The sequence below is a fragment of the Hemiscyllium ocellatum genome, chromosome 1 (assembly GCF_020745735.1).
Source record: "Hemiscyllium ocellatum isolate sHemOce1 chromosome 1, sHemOce1.pat.X.cur, whole genome shotgun sequence".
Classification (NCBI taxonomy): Eukaryota; Metazoa; Chordata; class Chondrichthyes; order Orectolobiformes; family Hemiscylliidae; genus Hemiscyllium; species Hemiscyllium ocellatum.
In genome coordinates this window covers 25,966,276-25,985,816 of record NC_083401.1, presented here as the reverse complement: position 1 = coordinate 25,985,816, position 19,541 = coordinate 25,966,276, and the positions used below count along the sequence as shown (strand labels likewise).

Genomic DNA, 19,541 nt, shown 5'->3' with positions numbered 1-19,541 from the left:
AATTGCCTGGGATAAGGCAGTGGGTAGCTGTTTTCTTGATTCACCGGGGTATAGATACATAGAGTGGTTAGGGAGGGAGTTCCAGGATTTTGGCCCAGCAACAGTAAACAATCAGTAATATAATTCTAAGTTAAGATGATGTGTATTTTGCAGGGGGACAATAGCTGGTGGAGTTTCCAATAATTTCAACGTGATAGAGGTCAGAGATTTGGAATGCATTTCTGTAGGAGCCTAGGTGAAATGCTGCAGTACATCTTGCAAAGGTTCCACAATGCTGTCACGGTGTGTCGATGGTGTAGGCAGTGAATGTGGAGGGTTGTGGATTTGTTAATTGTACTAGTTAAGTGGGCTATTTTATCTTGGATGGTGTCAAGCTTCTTCAGTAATTTTGGATCTGAACCAATCCAGGCAATTAGGAAATTGTCTATCTCACTTCTGACTTGAGCATTTTAGATTGTGGACAGTCTTTGAGATATTAGGAGGTTAGTTATGCCATATTGTTACATCGTCTTCAACCAGTGGAGCATTTTCCCCCTGATTCCCATTGTCTTTGGTTTTTCTTGGACTCCTTGGTGCCACAAATGACCAAATGTGGCCTTGCGATCAAGGGCAGTCACTGTCAACTCCTTCCTGGAGCTCACTGCTTTTGACCCAGGTTGGACCAAGGCTGTAATGAGGTCAAGCATGACAGAACAGAGACTAAATATCAGTGAACGGGCTACTTCTGAGCAGTTGCTTTTTGATAATGCTGTTTACCATGCATTCTCTTCATTTCACTCATGATTAAGAGTAGATGGAAGACTGCAACTGGCCAGGTTGCATTTGTCCTACTTTTCATGGATATAGCTGGGCAATCTTTCCAAATTGCCAGTGCTGTAATTGTACTGGAACAGTTTGGCTAGTGTTGCAGCTAATTCTGGAGCACAATCCTTTATTACTTTACCAAAACCTTGTTACAGCTGAGAGCCTTTGCAGTGTTTAGTGGCTTCAAACATTTGTTTTTATGCCACCTGGATATTATCCACAGAGAAAGGTTCAAAAGGTAAGGATTAAGCTATTAGTTTACATGTGGAAGTTGACTGTAGATCATGTCAGAAAGGTTAAGTATCTCGATGAAGAAAAGGAAGAGCCAAGAATACGAGGGCAATTTTTCCAAGCTGGCAGTCAGCATTAATGGACTATGTCAATGGCTGCAGACTAGTTAAAGAGGATGAAGAGCTTGTAGTGCACAATGGTCACAGAATGTCACATGTGATTTGGTTAGAGTCCTTGTGGGATGAAAGTAAAACTTTAAAAATATAATCATAGATGAGGAGTTCAATAAGATATGCTCCACAGATTGTGTTAATGTTCAAATGCTTTGGCTGACAAAAGAATGTAACTTACTATGGGAGGTTGAAGGTAGGGTTCTCTTTTTAGAGCAGAAGGTACAAATGGAAGTTTTTAAAAGTCCTGGTGAAGAAGGTATATTTTCTGGCAATAATTAGTATAGGTGTCAAGAAGAAAAACTGTACACTCACATACCTAGTAAATATGGCATTAAAAGAATACAAGGGTTTTTATATACTTGCTCGTGGGGAGAGATGTGTTGAGCAAAAGAGAAATATTTATAGCACAGCATATATTGTCCTTGAGTCACTTTCTTGAACATCTTTTGTCCATGTTGTGAAGGTGATAGAGGAACTTCCATGATTTAGTTTGAGTGATGATGGAGGAGCAGCAATATATTTCCAAGTCAGGATGATATGTGTGGGCTCCCTGGGTGATTTGTGTTTGCAAAGAGACATGAATTTTCAAATCCTGAAGAGAAAAGGACATTGGTCATTGAGGTGAAGATTGAAATCACCAGAGATGAGGAGTTACTCAGTCTGGAGGCTGAAGAAAGAAACAAGAGTGTGTGTATCAAGACAAATTGGGATGAATTGGGAGTCCAGCAGACATAGAAGCCTGAGAGAGGCAATGAGAATTGTCATGATTTGGAGGTGCCAGTGTTGGACTGGGGTGTACAGAGTTGAAAATCACACATGTCACAAAACTAATCACTTTTTTCTTCTGAAAGCTGTTCTTTGGCTGAAGGATACTCGATCCTTGATTTTTCTCAGAGGGGTAATAAACCAGGCCAGGCTCCAATCAGACTGGCTTGGTACAGAGATGAAAAGGCCAAAGACTTCAGGCCAAAATGGTCATGTTTTAGATGTGACCTCTATAAAGAAAGGGGAGTGGTCAGCTCTCTTGCTGAGCAGTTTAGTCCAGTCTGAACTGGTAAGGAGTTCAATAGTCAGCTATGTGGAAACTCTCTCTCTTTCTGCCCTTCAGCTTCAACCTGTAAGAATGTATTCCATTTATACCGGTTTTTAAAGGGAGTTTCTTATTGGGACTGTTGTGGATATTTAGAACAGCAGAATTAAGTCTAGTTTGGATAGACTGAGTTCTGGAGGGGTTCTTTATTCTGTTCTTTGTGTTTCATTGTGTAATTTGGTGAATAAATTTTTGTCTGTTTTAAAATGTAGTAGTCAACCTGTCTAACCTACTCTGGCTAATGTTCACTGTACAATTACCAAAACAAATTGCAAAGTTATGGTCTGGGGCTGGCTGCTTACGAATGTTTTGAGTAGTCTGGCCTAGTCCATAACACACAACAACAGGTTATAGTCCAGCAGCTTTATTTGGAAGTACTAGCTTTCGGAGTACTGCTCGTTACAATGACCTGCTGAAGGAGCAGAGCTCCGAAAGCTAGTGCTTCCAAATAAACCTGTTGGACTACAACCTGGTGTTATGTGATTTTTAACATTGAGAATTGCCATGACTGTGTAATTTAATATTACGTAATTTGTCAAGACGACTAATTCTACATTTTAATATGGACACAGAATCTTTGAAAGATAGTGCCTAGAAATCACATGACTGTTCTTATTGATTTATTATACCAAAAAAGGCAGATAGCTTGATTTGTTATCTCAGTATCAATCACTATAGTAGTAATTTATAATACTATTGCCATTTGGCTGCACATGAATTCTTTAATAAGTGTAAGAACTCAAAGCATGTGAGAGAAAAGGAGGCTGGAAAGGCACCACAGGGAATTCCTGCATAATTCTGAACAATGATTCATCAAAATTAATATAGTAGGCCTTTTGACCTTGGGTGTGGCAAAAAAACACACTCTGTGACATCATCTTGGAGTTCCATAAGAAGGAGCCCAAGCCATATCATCAGAGAGAAAGTTCTCTGCCAAGTGGAGGACAAAAGAACTTGTGAGGAATAAGAAGCCCCTCTTTCTCTCTTTCTCCCTTTATCTTTCAGCCTCTTCCAGAGCCTGCTGTCACAATATAAACAACTTGTAGTTCGAAACAGTTCAGAAGAAGGTTCACCAGACTGAAAAATTTACATTTCATCCCAAGCCACTGCCACACCAACTGAATTTCTCCAGCAATTTCTGTTTTTGCTGAGGAAGAAGTTATTGCTACTTCATAAAAGAGAAAAGGAATGAAAGGGCATTCAGCAAGTACTTAGGATATCAAATGCCTGGAAATGTGGTGGGGGAAGGTTCAATTGAACCCATTCATAAAGACAATGGATGATTATTCGGATAGAAATAGCATGCAGTGATATGCGGAATTGCGGGAGATAGGCAGTAGGTAATAGAACTGATGCAGGCAGAATGAGTCAAACTGCCTACATCTGCATCATAACAATTCTGTGATTCTGCGAAGATAGCATGAGGAAAGTAGCCAATATATTTAAACAAATCCTCTCAGTGATCGTAATGTCTCCCAGGTTACATGATGTGAATATAAACACAATGTAATTCCAGGCATAAGTGGGTTTTAAAAAGATAACATGGATTTGTGTTTTGTCTGTAAATTTTTTCTCTTCCTTCATTCAGTATCAGCTCAGCTGCAGATCTGATCTGATTATCTTGATGGGTGGGCTAAACACTTCCTGTGAGGTGCTCTTTGCTTGGTATCTTCAACAATAAATTAATTCTCCCACTCTTAACTATGATTTATTTAGGCTGCTGGAAAATAACCTTCTCAACCCACACTTGTAGACCAGTAACAAAATGTTCTAATTTTTGCAATGGTGCAGATCTTCTTTTATTTCCATAATTGGAGAGAATGAAAACAAAAAGTTGCATTTGCATTGTGCTTTTCATGACGTCAGCTCATCCCAAATCGTTTTATCATTAGTAAAATAATTTTTGAGGTGATTCACTCTTCTTCTGTCGGAATTGCAGCGTAAAATTTGCACACATCAATCTTCCACAAACAACAATGAAGTAAATGACCAGATGGTCTTATTTTTACCAACATTAGTTGGAAGATAGGAAATGCCCACAGGAAAAAATTCCCTGTTCTATTTACAATAGTGCCATGGGACACATTACATCCATTTGAAAGTGCAGGCAGTAGCTCATCAAAAGAGTGCACAAAGATGATTTTTGAGCAGCTCAGCATTATGTGAAGGAATGTCAAATACAGAAAGGGGTGTTGCTTCATGTGAGTTGGAAAATATTTGAAAGCCATCAGGACTGATTTTCATTTGTTATTTCTTTTTTCTACATTCTGGCACAGGCTATCATGGCTCAGTTGCCACAAGAGGAAAAAGCAAAGATTGCTGAGCAAGTGGAGAGCTTCCACCAGGAGAAGAACAAGCTTGATGCTGAGGTCGCAAAATGGGATGACAGTGGCAATGACATCATTGTCCTAGCCAAGCAGATGTGTATGATTATGATGGAAATGACCGATTTCACCAGGTAAGAGAATGTAGGCAATGTGTTTCTTTTAACTCTTTATAGGGATGTGGATGTCACCGGCAAAGCCAGCATTTGCTGCTTGTGCCTAATTGGGCTCAGCTTGGGCTGAGTAGCTGTTTCAGAGGGTAGTTACGACACATTGCTCTAGGTCTGACATCACATGCAGGCAGATCTGGTAAGGGTGGCAGATTTTCTTCTCTGGAAAAGATTAGTGAACCAGATGTTTCTTTCGCTCATGTATGTCACAATCAATAACTTGAATATAACCAGCATGCACAAGCAAGAATAAAATGCTGGCAGCCCTGCTGTAAAGTAGTGTTGATCCTGAGATACTGCTGCATACCACTTGAGCATGTGATTTGGGGAATATGAGGCACTCAATGACCATTCCTACCAAGTATAGAAGTTGTAACTAGAAACATCAATGTATCTACTGTGCACCAATGAAAATTTAAAGGCTGAATGTTAACTCCCACAAATGATTGCCGTTGAATAAAATGTAAAAGTTTTTAAAATCTCAACCTCAGTCCCAACTCATCTCTTGAGTGTTAGGGTTGACTGGTTTGGTATGATTTTTGATTCTGAGTTGGAATAAGGGTTCAAGTCCGACTCCAGGAATTGGAGCACAAAAATCAAAGCTGACCATTACAGTACTGAAGGTAAGCTGCCCATCAGTTGCTGAAGCACCATTTTCCCTCACAGGTGGTCATAAAGAAACCGGTACAGTTACTGTGAATAAAAGTTGGAGAATTCTCACAATGACTTGACACATCAGAAGAGATGATCTGGTTGTGATCACACTGCTTTCTGTGGGCGCTTGCTGCTAGCATGTTGACTGCTGTATTTCTCTGGACTACACTTTAGAAGTATCACATTGGCTCTTTGAAATGTTTTGAGGTCATTAAATGTTATTCATCCACTTCTAATCTGTTCCAGGAGGCAGATTTTCAATGTCAATATATGAATGAGGGCATCAGATTCAGCCTGTCTACAGGTTTAACCCTGGTTAGTTGGCTTTACAGGCCTAAGGAAATCTGGTAAGTTAAGGAGACAAAATTAGTACTGGGAAAATTAAGAGTGCCTTAGCAGCATAGTTTGTGAATCCAAGAGCAAAGTTTTTCCATCCTCTTCCTACCCACTCACATTAAAGATACTTGCCTAGTTTCAGACCTATGTACCTCCCCCATCAGAACCCCTCCACTCTGTCTAAAGATGGGGTCAGGCATTGGACCCCTCAGGATCAGGAATTGAGCTTGACCCAAAAGATCAGGCAGACCCACCTTCAACTCTCTCATTAGCCACTGCAGACTCCATATATGAGGAAGTGCCAAACTATATATGTCATGCTCCCAGCCAACTTTAGGGAAAGTTTATAAGCTGATGAGTCAATGCAAAGCATACGGGAAAACCCGGCCTTCTGGGATTCACCTGGCATTCACGTTTATCTCCATCACTGGAAATCCATCTTAGTCAAAATCACTGGTCAAGATATAGCAGAGCAAAATGGGAGGAAGACTGAGTAAATTTTCAGTTGTTTGTTCATGTTGAGGATACCCTTTCCCTTTTTCAGGCCCTCTTTCTCACAAATTTCTTGAGGAATGTTGGTTGATACCTAAACTGGGCCCTGGAATTCCAGGCATAGAAATTGAATTCGGCAATAGTCAGGCCAAAATAACCCATGGCAAATGGTATCACTGGCTTCAATCGCTCTTTGCAGGATTTTGTTGAGAAGACACTGGCTAAGGGATTGAGGGGTCTCAGTTTTTGATTGGCTTGGGTTTGAGATAAAGGTCTCAGCTGTGTCTGGGAAAAGGGTGAACAACATAGAGAAATGGATTTAATGGAAGCACTCCTGCTCCTTTAGTTTCCAGACTGAAGTAAGTTAAAAAAAGATAAACCTTAACTTTAACAAACAGCTTACAGTGATTTCTGAAATAATCACTGTGAAAAACTGTAATTAAAAAATGTGTATAACATGTACTATGTATGCATGGGTCCAATTCTCATATACAAAGAGATAGTTCTTAGAGAGGCAATATCAGATTCCCTGACCAATTTATTGCTGGTCTATTTCTATGTGGAATTAGCATGCTCGTGCCAATTTGAACAATTGGGTACTAATTTTGCACCTGTGGCTCATTGGCCATGAAGCATTTTTTGCAGCCCTGGGTTTTTGTGGTGCAATGGTATTGTCCTTATCTCGAAACAAGGAGACCTGGGCTCAAGTCCCACCTGCGTTAAAACATCCCTGAAAACATTGATTTTTTTAAAAAGACAAATAAAATTTGGGATGACTCGTGGCTGTGAAGGGTATTATAAAAAAGCAAACTGTACTTCCTTTCCTAACCTGGTCACAGAAAGCAAGGTTGCAACTGAAATATGTTACTGAGGATGAAAAATAATTTGCGTGACTGGCAAAAGCTTACTCCTGTTCCAGTTCATGAAAATCTCCCCTGAACAAACTATCTTTACTGAGTACAGACACTCATGGAAAAATGTATTCTCAGAAACTATACACTAATACTGGAATTCATTGTCATGAAATGCAGGGAAGAGCTGAAGCCTGCAGCACACCGACAACAGCTCAAATTGAAGGTTTCGTCTGTGGTCAGTTTGTATTTCCTAGACCACAAAAAAATTGAGACTTGATCTGACTGAGAAACTATTTGCCCTGGCGGCCCAATCAAGAATGAGGTGGCACCTTCTGAACTTAAAACCGGACCTTTGAAGAGTGAAGTCAGAAACTGTTTTAATATATAGGATAATAACACAGAATTTATTATTCTGTCTGGCAAGACACTATGGCAGGTGGAGCAATTATGGCTTTAAAGATAGATCACTAAATTTTCTTTGCATAAGGGTATCATGAGATATGAGTCAAAGTGAGTAAGTGGAGCTGAGGTACAAAGCAATCAAGATCTAACTGTATGACAGAGCAGGCCTAAGGGTTGAATAGTGTGCTTCTATGTGCTGAGATGTAACTGCTGAATAAAAAAGGAATTGAAACAGGAAAAGTACTTAGTTCACAGTTAACCACATTAGGCTTGTGCCAAGGGAGGAGGCAATTGGGCAAAATCTACAGAAGATTCATCAAAATGTTTTTTAGTCTGTGGTTTTGGATCATTGATAATCAGCACAGTGTTGCTATAGTAACAAAATGGTGCTCACATGTTCACAACATCAAATCTGGCTTTTGAAAAAAAATTATTTTGTTTTTTTCTGTTTGATAGAATTTCAGGGACTCAATGGATTTGGAACATAGAGAATAGTGTGCATCGATCGACTTTGTTTTCAAACATGTACAAGTAGCATGTAGGCAAAGATAGCTTACACTAGTTATAATCACAGACATATCAAAGCATAGCCTGCAACAAAAGTCACAAGAATACATTTACTCGTGATATGAAATTGACTAGAAAACTCAAGCAGTTAAAAGCTCTCAAGCTACAACACACAACAGTGGCAATAGATCAATTGTAAGCATAGATCATCATTCATTGGTGCTGTATATTGTAGAGCTGCCCTTGGTTAAATCATTGGCTGGGACTGTGTGATTCTTTAGAAAATTTTGAGCATGTTATTTATCTGATGTGATTCCTAGTTTTAGCTGTTCCTATCTAAGGCTTATCATGTAAATTAATGCATAGCTTCTGATCGCATATTTTTCTCCAAAATATGTTCACGTATATGACTCAGTACAGGCTTGTCATTTTTTGGTCTCTTCACACTATAGTTCTGAGTTACCACATCTATGTTTTCTAAAGTTAAAAGTGACCCCACTTTATAATTATCTCACCTTTTTAATAATGTTAATAATGTTTACTAAAACAGTTATATACAAAGAATTCTATGCTCACTGCAGTAGCTCAAGATGTGAATAAATTTGGAAGCCATTACTATAGTAAAGGCTAAACTAAGGACAAAAGCAACTGGATTTTCAAATCCTGAATCAGGAATGAACACAAATGAAATAACAAGTAAGGTTATGTGGCTGCATCTGCAGCCTACAATCTATGTCAATGACTTGGATGAAAAGACCAAATGAATGGCAGCTAAATTTGCTAACAAGGAAGATAAGTAGGAAAGTAGGTTGTCAAGAGGTGTTAGAATATAGATTGGTTGAGTGAATGGGCAAGAAGTTGTCAGAGTAGAATGTGGGAAAATAGAAACTGGCTCATTTTGACAGGAAGAGTGGAACACAGTTCTACTCGGCGGCACGGTGGCACAGTGGTTAGCACTGCTGCCTCACAGTGCCAGAGACCCGGGTTCAATTCCCACCTAGGGTGACTGATTGTGTGGAGTTTGCACATTCTCCCCGTGTCTGCGTGGGTTTCCTCTGGGTGCTCCGGTTTCTTCCCACAGTCCAAAAAGGTGCAGGTTAAGTAAAATTGGCCATGCTAAATTGCCCATAGTGTTAGGTGTAGGGGAATGGGTCTGGGTGGGTGTGCTTCGGCGGGTCGGTGTGGACTCGTTGGGCAAAAGGGCCTGTTTCCATACGGTAAGTAATCTAATCTAATCTAAGCAATATATTACCTAAATGGAGCAAGATTGTAGAACTTGGTAACACAAAAAGACCTGGGTGTCCAGGTACACAATTGCATTAGTAAGCAGGTATAACAAGTGATTAAGAAGGCAAAAGAAATGATGACATTTAATGTAAGGGTCCAGGATATAAAAGTGGCTAAAAGTTTTATTATAGCTGTGCAGGACTTTGGTGAGAGCACATCTGGAGTTCTGTACCATTTTGGTCTCCATACTTGAGAAATAATATAATTTTGTCAGGAGCAGTAAAGAGAAAGTTAATTCAACTCATTCACTGAACGAGGGACTTAATTTAGTAATTTGGGCCTATACTCATTCAGGATTAGAAATTTAAGAGATAATCTTATTGAAGCATATATCTGAGGGGACTTGAAAGGATGGTTATCAGGAATATGATTGCTCTTATTGGGGAGACTAGCACCAGGGAATGCAGTTTAAGAGTAAGAGTCTCCTTTTCAAAACAGACATCAGAAGAATTTTTCCTCTCAGACTATTGTTAATCTGGAATTCACTTCCCCAGGAGAACAAAACTGAGTCTTTTACTTGAGTTTATTTAAGGCTGAATGTGATATATTTTTGACAATGAAGTCAAGGGTTATGAGACACAGACAGGAAAGTGAAGTTGACACCACAATCAGCTCAGTCATGATCTTACTGAATGGGCGAGTAGGGTTAAAGGCCCTTATCAATACAACAGTAGGATAATAGCTAAGGAAACAGTAGGACCCATAACAGTAAGGACCACTCATCTCCTGATCTTATTTCTGCCTTGGTTCAAACATGGATAAAAAAGCTGAAATTCAGAGGTGAAGTGAGAGTGACAGCCTTGACATCAAGGCTCCATTCGACTGAGTGTGGCATCAAGGACTCCTGGCAAAACTGGAATCAATGGATACTTGGGGCAATCTGTCTGCTGGCTGAAGTCATACCGAGCACCTCGGAAGCGAGTTGTGGTTGTTAGAGGTCAATCATCTTAGCTCCAAGACATCTTTGCAGGAGTTCCTCAGGGTAGTATCTTTGCTTCAAGAGTCTTCAGCTGCTGCATCAATGACCTTCTCTCGGCCATAAGGTCAGAGATGGGGATATTCACAATTCCTCAGATACCGAAGCAATCCATGTTCAAATGCAACAAGATCTGGACAATATCCAAGGTTTGGCTGACAAGTGGCAGGTTACATTCACGCCACACAAATAGTAGGCAATGACCATCTCCAATAATAGAAAATATAACCACCACCCATGATATTCAATAGTGTACACCCCACTATCAATATCATGGGTGTTATCTCTCACCAGAATCTTATCTGGACTTGCGATATGAATGCAGTGGTCAAAAGACCAGGTCAGAGGTTAGGAATACTACCGCAAATAATTCATCTGATTTCCCCAAAGCCTGGCTGCTGTCTACAAGGTAGAGTCAGGATTGTGATGGAAAACTCCCCATTTGCCTGGATGAGTGAAGCTTCAGCAACACTCAAGCTTGATACCATCCAGGACAGAGCAGCCCACTTGATTAACACCACATCCACAAACATTCATTCCCTGCACCACTGAGGCTTAATAGCAACAGTGTACACCATCTGCAAGATGCACTGCAGAAGTTCACCGAAGTGTTAGAGAGAGGAAGTATAAAGTGTATTAGCATACTTGTGGGTGCATAAATCGAAAGAACTGGGCTAAAAGAAACCAGGGAGGAAGCAACACAAGGTCTGATCATCATTTTTCAGTTCTTACTGGAATAGTGGTATCCACCCACCTGGCCACCTACCTACTTGACATCTCTTCCCCTAACCATCTGGCATTCTACCATCTGGAGTTCTTCTGCCTCCCTGTCACCCTAGGAAATTGTCACCCAACGTGTCTGGCATCCTATGTACCTGTCACCCTATACCCTACATATCATGCACCCTACTGTCCCAGAACAGAACAACATAATTAGCTTACATCACTTACCCTTGGATAGCAGCTGTCAAATTCAAATTTTAGAACACGGATGCTGGCTGCTGGAAAAGGGGGGTATGATTTGCCTTCTGCACGCTGAAAGAGCTGTCAGAATTTGCATTTCTGCTCTGCATTTCTGAGGGGGCCCTGAGCAAAATCTCTTCTGAGAAATGCATAGCTCCTTTCTGGGCTAAGTGATCAGATTGTCACTCACTGAAAATTTGACTCAATATATCTATGTGTATCCTTGTACATGTTATTGGAAAAGGTTTTGCATTCTTTAGAGGGAAAAACAGGTATATTGTATTCCAGCATATACTCCAGACCAGTCAGGCCTGTACAGTGATACAGCATCACAACAAAAGACCAGAAAAAATAGGAAAAGGAGGAGGCCATTCAGCCTGTCATACCTGTTCCTCCATTCAATAGGATCGTAGTTGATTCGATATTCCTCACATCCAGATTCCTTCCCCTTCCCTTGATTCCCGGACTGATCAAGAATCTATCTATCTCAGCTTTAAGTATACACATGCCCCAGGCATGATGTTTGACATTCTGACATAAAGATATCTAATTCGCCTTCAGTCATACTCTGTGTAGTGGAGTCAGTCAAGTATCTCCACTAAGTCAGCTATCTGTATATAATATGCAGAAATCAGTAAAGACAGTATCCAGACTATGTGTGTAAGACTGTGAAATTGTAACCATAGCAGTCTAAGTAGTTAGTGCTGTTAACAAACTTCAAAACATCTGCCTGAACAGGAACTGAAATGCCTTTAATATATGTTATGTAGGCTAACATATAGAAAACCACGAAATAGATAGACAGAGAGGTCAGTGAATAGCAGGAACCATCTTAAGCTGATTGATAGAAGGATTCCCGCCGCCTCTGCCTCTGAGCTTACTTTCACAATCAGGATTCCTGCCCACCTTCCAAGGACCCCTTCACCCACCTCCAACACACTGCATCCACCTGGACACCCCGTGCTGGCCTATTACCTGCCCTCGACCTCTTCATTTCCAACTGCCGCCGGGACATTAACCGCCTCAATCTATCTACCCCCCTCCCCCGCTCCAACCTCTCACCCTCACAGCACGCAGCCCTCCAATCCATCTGCTCCAATCCCAACTTCACCATTAAGCCAGCGGATAAAGGGAGCGCAGTGATAGTCTGACGCACTGACCTCTACACTGCTGAAGCCAAACGCCAACTCGAGGACACCTCTTCCTACTGCCCCCTCGACCATGACCCCACCCCCCATCACCAAACCATCATCTCCCAGACCATACAGAACCTCATCACCTTAGGAGATCTCCCACCCACAGCTTCCAACCTCATAGTCCGGGAACCCCGCACTGCCCAGTTCTACCTCCTTCCCAAGATCCACAAGCCTGACCACCCTGGCCGACCCATTGTCTCAGCATGCTCCTGCCCCACTGAACTCATCTCAAACTACCTCGACACTGTCCTATCCCTCCTAGTCCAGGAACTCCCCACATATATTCGAGACACCACCCAAGCCCTCCATCTCCTCCAAGACTTACGTTTCCCTGGCCCCCAACGCCTCATCTTCACCATGGATATCCAATCCCTCTACACCTCCATCCGCCATGACCACGGCCTCCAAGCCCTCCATTTTTTCCTCTCCAGACGTCCCCAACAGTACCCTTCCACCGGCACCCTCATTTGTTTGGCCAAACTGGTCCTCACCCTTAACAATTTCTCCTTTGAATCCTCCCACTTCCTCCAGACCAAAGGGGTAGCCATGGGCACACGTATGGGCCCCAGCTATGCCTGTCTCTTTGTTGGCTATGTAGAACAGTTGATCTTCCGTAATTACACCGGCACCACTCCCCATCGCTTCCTCCACTACATTGATGACTGCATTGGTGCCACCTCATTCTCCCGCGAGGAGGTTGAGCAATTCATCAACTTCACCAACACATTCTACCCTGACCTTAAATTTACCTGGACCATCTCTGACACCTCCCTCCCCTTCCTGGACCTCTCCATCTCCATTAATGTCGACTGACTTGACACTGACATTTTTTACAAACCCACCGACTCCCACAGCTACCTGGATTACACCTCTTCCCACCCGGCCTCTTGCAAAAATGTCATCCTGTATTCCCAATTTCTCCACCTCCACCATATCTGCTCCCAGGAGGACCAGTTCCACCATAGAACACACCAGATGGCCTCCTTCTTTCGAGACCGCAATTTCCCTTCCTATTTGGTTAAAGATACCCTCGTCCACATCCCGCACCTCCACCCTCAGACCCTATCCCTCCAACCGTAACAACAACAGAACGCTCCTGGTGCTCACCTTCCACCCTACAAACTTTCGCATAAACCAAATCATCCGCTGAAATTTCCGCCACCTCCAAAAAGACCCCACCACCGGGGGGGGTCTTTCCCTCCCCACCCCTTTCTGCCTTCCGCAAAGACCGTTCCCTCAAGTGACTACCTGGTCAGGTCCATGCCCCCCTACAACCCTCCCATCCTGGCACTTTCCCCTGCCACCGCAGGAACTGTAAAACCTGTGCCCACACCTCCTCCCTCACCTCTATCCAAGGCCCTAAAGGCGCCTTCCATATGAATCAAAGTTTTACCTGCACATCCACTAATATCATTTATTGTATCCGTTGCTCACAATGCGGTCTCCTCTACATTGGGGAGACTGGGCGCCTCCTAGCAGAGCGCTTTAGGGAACATCTCCGAGATACCCGCACCAATCAACCACACTGCTCCGTGGTCCAACATTTCAACTCCCCCTCCCACTCTGCCAAGGACATGGAGGTCCTGGGCCTCCTTCGCCGCCGCTCCCTCACCACCAGACGCCTGGAGGAAGAACGCCTCATCGTCCGCCTCGGAACACTTCGATCCCAGGACATCAATACGGACTTCAATAGTTTCCTCATTTCCCCTCCCCCCACCTCACCCTAGTTCCAAACTTCCAGGATGTCCCTGTCCCCATGACTGTCCCCATGACTTGTCCGGACTTGTCCTATCTTCCTAGCTCCTTTTCCACCTATCCACTCCACCCTCTCCTCCCTGACCTATCACCTTCATCCTCTCCCCCACTCACCCATTGTACTCTATGCTACTTTCTTCCCACCCCCATCCTCCTCTAGCTTATCTCTCCACGCTTCAGGCTCACTGCCTTTATTCCTGATGAAGGGCTTTGGCTCGAAACATCAATTTCGCTGCACTTTGGATGCTGCCTGAACTGCTGTGCTCTTCCAGCACCACTAATCCAGAAGAAGGATTAGAGCGGAGATTAGAGCAAGCTTTTTCAGCCGGAGAGCCAACTAGCCCTTTCACCCCTTTCAACACTGTGCTGCCAACATCGGGGGCTAGTGCCAAAATTGCCAGAGCCATCTTACAGACCAGTCAAGCATCAGTCTACCCTAGTCATAGTCATGGAATCATACCTTGCACATATCCCAGAAAACACCATCATTGTCCTCGGGTTCCTCCTGTGCCTTCTGTAGGACAAGTCCAGCAGAGCTAGTGGCACAAAGGTGTACACTCAGGTTTGAGTTGCCTTGTGAGTTCTCAACATTAACTGTGACCTGAAGTCTCCTAGCATTAAGTAAAACATGGACAAAAAAGAACCTCCTGCTGATTTCCATGGATTGTTTCATACCTCTCAGTTGATGAATCCATTTTGAATATGACTAGGAGGAAGCACTGGGAATAGCAAAAACACAAAATATACTCTATACGCTCACTGGGTGACGTCAACATCCATCACCAAACAACTCAGCTGCTCAAGTGTTAAAAAGGAACATATTATTAAATTGGAGAGGGTGCAGAAAAGAGTTACAAGGATATTACCGGGACAGAAGGCTTTGAGTTATAAGGAGAGGCTTTTTTAGGCTGGGACTATTTTCCCTGAAGTGTCAGAGGCTGAGGGGTGACCTTATAGAAGTTTATAAAATCCTGAGGGCCATAGATAAGGTGAATAGCAAAGGTCTTTTCCCTCGAGTACGGTAATTCAAAACTAGAGGCTATAGGTTTAACGTGAGAAAAGAAAAATTTAAAAGGGGCCTGAGGGACAACGTTTTTACACAGAAGGTGGTTCCTATGTGGAGAGAGCTGCCAGAAGAACTGGTGGGGACTGGTACAATTACAACATTTAAAAGGGATCTGGTTGGGTACATGAAAAGAAAGCGTTTAGAGAGATGTGGACCAAATGGCGGCAAATACAACGAGATCAGCTTGCGATATCTGGTCAGTGCAGATGAGTTGGATCAGAGATCTTTTTCCATGCACTATGACTTTGTAATTCGAAAGGGTCCATATTTGGAATGAACTTCCAGAGGAAGTGGTAGATGCATGTACAGTGACAACATTTAAAAGACATTTGGACAGGCACATTAATAGGAAAGGTTTAAAGGAAAATACAGGCAAATAGGTAGTTTAATAGGGGAAACCTGATCAGCATGGACAAGTTGGATCAAAGGATCAATTTTGTGCTGTGTGACTCGATAACTCTATGATATAAGTGCTGGAGTTGCTCTACACCAGATGGTGAGGCAACCAACAAAAGGGAAAAACAGATTTGACCTCACCCTCGCCAAGCTGGTTGCAGTAGATGACTTTGTCCATGATAGTATCGTAGAAGTAATCACCACACAGCCATTGTGGACCTGAAGACCCACCTTCACATTGAGGAAACCCTCCATTGTGTTGTATGGCACTAATTGTGCTAAATGTGATTGGTTTCAAACAAACCTAATAACTCAAGAATGGGCACCCCCGAGGCAGGATCTTTACTCTCATAGCCCAGCATATTCCCAACTCTCCCATTGCCACCAAACCAGGAAATCAGCCCTGGTTCAATGAAGAATGGAGAAGGCACCACAAAATGTGGTGTCAACCTGATGAAGCTACACAACTAGACTGCTTACATGCTAAGCAGCTTAAGCAGAAAGTGACAGACAAGGCTGTGTGATTCCATAACCAACAGATGTAAGGTCCTCAGTCCTGCCACTTCCAGTTATGAATGATGGTTAAAAAATGAAACAACTCACTAGAGGAGGAGGTTCCCACAAGTATTCCATCCCAATCTATTCCATTCCATTCCATTTGGGGAGGCCAGATCATTAGTGCAAAAAAGAAGTCTAAAGCATTTTCAACAATTTTCAGCCATAAGTGCTGAATGGATGATCCACCTGGGCCTCCTGCAGAGGATTCCAGCATGTGAAATGCCTGTCCAGTCAATTTGATTCACTGGAATGATAGTGATAAGTGGCTGGAAGTGCACTGCAAAGAGTATATTCCAGCATTATTACTGAAGGCTTATGCTGCAGAACTTGCTATATCACTAATCAGGATGTTCAACATTGGCATCTAACCAATGTGGAAAATTGCCCAGGTGTAACCCGTGCACAAAAAATCAAGACAAATTCAAACTTGCCAATTACAACTCTCAACCATCAGTAAAGTGATGGAAGGTGCCATCAGCAGTATTATCAAGCAGCACTTCATTAACAATAACCTGCCCAGTTTGGTTTCTTCCACAGCTACCTCATTATAGCCTTGGTCAAAATATGGACAAAAGAGCTGAACTCCAGGGGTGAGAGAGACTGCTTTTGATGTCAATTCTGCATTTGATCATCAAGGATGCCGAGCAAAACTGAAGTCAAGAGGAATTGGGTAATAATTTCAGTGTTTGGAGTCAGATTTAACACAAACGGTGCTTGTTGTGGTTGTTGGAGGTCAGTCATCTCAAAACTGGGTCATCTCTGCAGGGGTTCCTCAGGATAGTGTCCTAGGCCCAACCATCTTCAGCTGCTTCATCAATGACCTTTCTTCCATCATAAGGTCAGAAGTGGAATGTTCACTGATGATTGCATGATGTTTAGGATAATTTGTGATTTCTCAAACAATAATCAGACAATATCCTGAAGAAGGGTTACACCCAAAACGTTGACTCCTTCACCTCCTGATGCTACCTGGGCTTGCTGTGTTTTTCTAGCATCCTTCTTGTCAACCTAATATCCAGATTTAGGCTGACAAATAACTACTAACATTTCCATCACACGAGTGTCAAACAATGACCATCTCCAACATGAAGGAATCTAACTATCATCCCAGGATCTATAATGACACTGCCATTACTGAATCATCCACTATCTTGGGAGTTGCCATTGACCAGACATTGAACTAAACTCACCATAGAAATACTGTGGCTTTAAGAGAAGGTCAGAGGCTAGGAAATCTGAAGAGTATGACTCATCTTCCAACTGCCCAAGGCCTGACCACCATCGAAAATACACAAATGAAAAAGTGGTAGAATACTCCCACTTTCCTGGATGAATGTACTGCCTGCAATACTCAAGAAAATTGACACAATCCAGAAGAAAGCAGTTCGCTTGATGAGCACCACATCTACATTCAGTCCCTCCACCACCAATGCTCACCAACATCAGTAGCACCCAGAAGATTTATTGCAGAAATTCACCCAGGCTCGTTAGGCAGCTCCGTCCAATCCACAATCACCACCATCTAGAAGGACAAGGACAGCAGATACGTGGGAACATAGTCATCTCCAGGTTGCCCTTGAAGTCACACACCATCCAGATTTGGAATCTCACCTTCCTTCATTATCCTTAAAATCCAGAAATCTTCTCCCCAACAGTACTACCTATAAAACATGGAGTGCACCAGTTCAAGGGGAACTAGGAATGACAACCCAGAGAAGCCTATGTCATGTGAATGAAAAAATAAATCCCAGGTGCCAGCAACTTGGCAATGAAAATTGGTGAATGAACCAGATTCAGTCCCTGCATTGAATGGGAAGACGCTGGCTAACACCTGCATCAATTCATCATGGAAGCTTAACTGGTAAAGGATGTAGCATGAACAAACTATCACACCATACTGCACAGATTGAATGGTAGTTGGTTGAACACGCATATTGTGAGGTACACTCAGCAATAGCTGCTGTGCTCTGAGAATTTAGTTAGGGCTATTTCAGTTACAAAGAAGTCCATGGGTTCCTTGTAGTTGTGTATTCTTTCATCCAGTAGAAAAAAGAAAATGTTTTTGGTTTAGCTGAAAGCCAGGTTATGTAGAAAAAAGGGATGTGTGCTCACTGTACCCTCAAACCTAATGGTACAAAAGTCTATCCAGCTTTGAAAATCCTCTCACTCTACCTCTCAAGTAGTTACACCAAGGGAAGCATGTTTCAGACCTGAGCATCTGTGATTTTATTAAATTAGAACTGTTGGACAGAACTCTCAGAACTTTTTTTTTATTTTGCTTCATTTGGTGTGAGCTGCAAATGTGTTGCTGGTCAAAGCACAGCAGGCCAGGCAGCATCTCAGGAATAGAGAATTCGACGTTTCGAGCATAAGCCCTTCATCAGGAATAAGACAGAGTAGCCAAGCAGGCTAAGATAAAAGGTAGGGAGGAGGGACTAGGGGGAGGGGCGATGGAGGTGGGATAGGTGGAAGGAGGTCAAGGTGAGGGTGATAGGCCGGAGTGGGGTGGGGGCGGAGAGGTCAGGAAGAGGATTGCAGGTTAGGAGGGCGGTGCTGAGTTGAGGGAACCGACTGAGACAAGGTGGGGGGAGGGGAAATGAGGAAACTGGAGAAATCTGAATTCATACCTTGTGGTTGGAGGGTTCCCAGGCGGAAGATGAGGCGCTCCTCCTCCAGCCGTCATGTTGTTATGTTCTGCCGGTGGAGGAGTCCAAGGACCTGCATGTCCTCGGTGGAGTGGGAGGGAGAGTTAAAGTGTTGAGCCACGGGGTGATTGGGTTGGTTGGTTCGGGCGGCCCGGAGGTGTTCTCTGAAGCGTTCCGCAAGTAAGCGGCCTGTCTCACCAATATAGAGGAGGCCACATCGGGTGATCTAGTTGCTTCCCTAACAAATGGCTTTGTATTATATCAAAGTATCTGTCTTGTAATGCAAATGCTTTTATCCACTTTGCAATGAAACCAAATTTTTTTCAGGATTTTAAATCATAACAATATTCACCATTATGGCCTTACGCGAGGAGGAGAGGGTGAGGCTGAAGATAGGAATGGCTGAAAAGAGAAACGGAAGTCCTGCCAATCTTAAGTCTGGCTTTGCCAAGCCAGAAAGGAATAGTAAAACAGCCAGAGACCTCCTGGAGCAAACAGCTTCTGCTTCAGTTTCACAGTTGGGTTTCTCTATCCCTCCAGGAGAGCAGCAGTAAATTTTAAAGTAGGCATCAGATATATGAACCAGACATCCTACTCCAGACACACTGACATCAGCAGCCGATGTGATGATTTGGGTTTGGGTTTCTCATATTGCACTTTTT

General features: G+C 42.8%; 1 protein-coding gene across 1 annotated transcript in view; it reads left to right on the top strand.

Moving 5' to 3' along the window:
• ctnna2 (catenin (cadherin-associated protein), alpha 2) overlaps positions 1-19,541 on the top strand; it is a 1,237,032-nt gene that overhangs the window by 1,043,230 nt on the left and 174,261 nt on the right. The window contains exon 15 of the mRNA XM_060828354.1: positions 4,575-4,756. Within this exon, the coding sequence (XP_060684337.1) occupies positions 4,575-4,756 (182 nt within the window). The remainder of the gene's footprint in view (positions 1-4,574; positions 4,757-19,541) is intronic.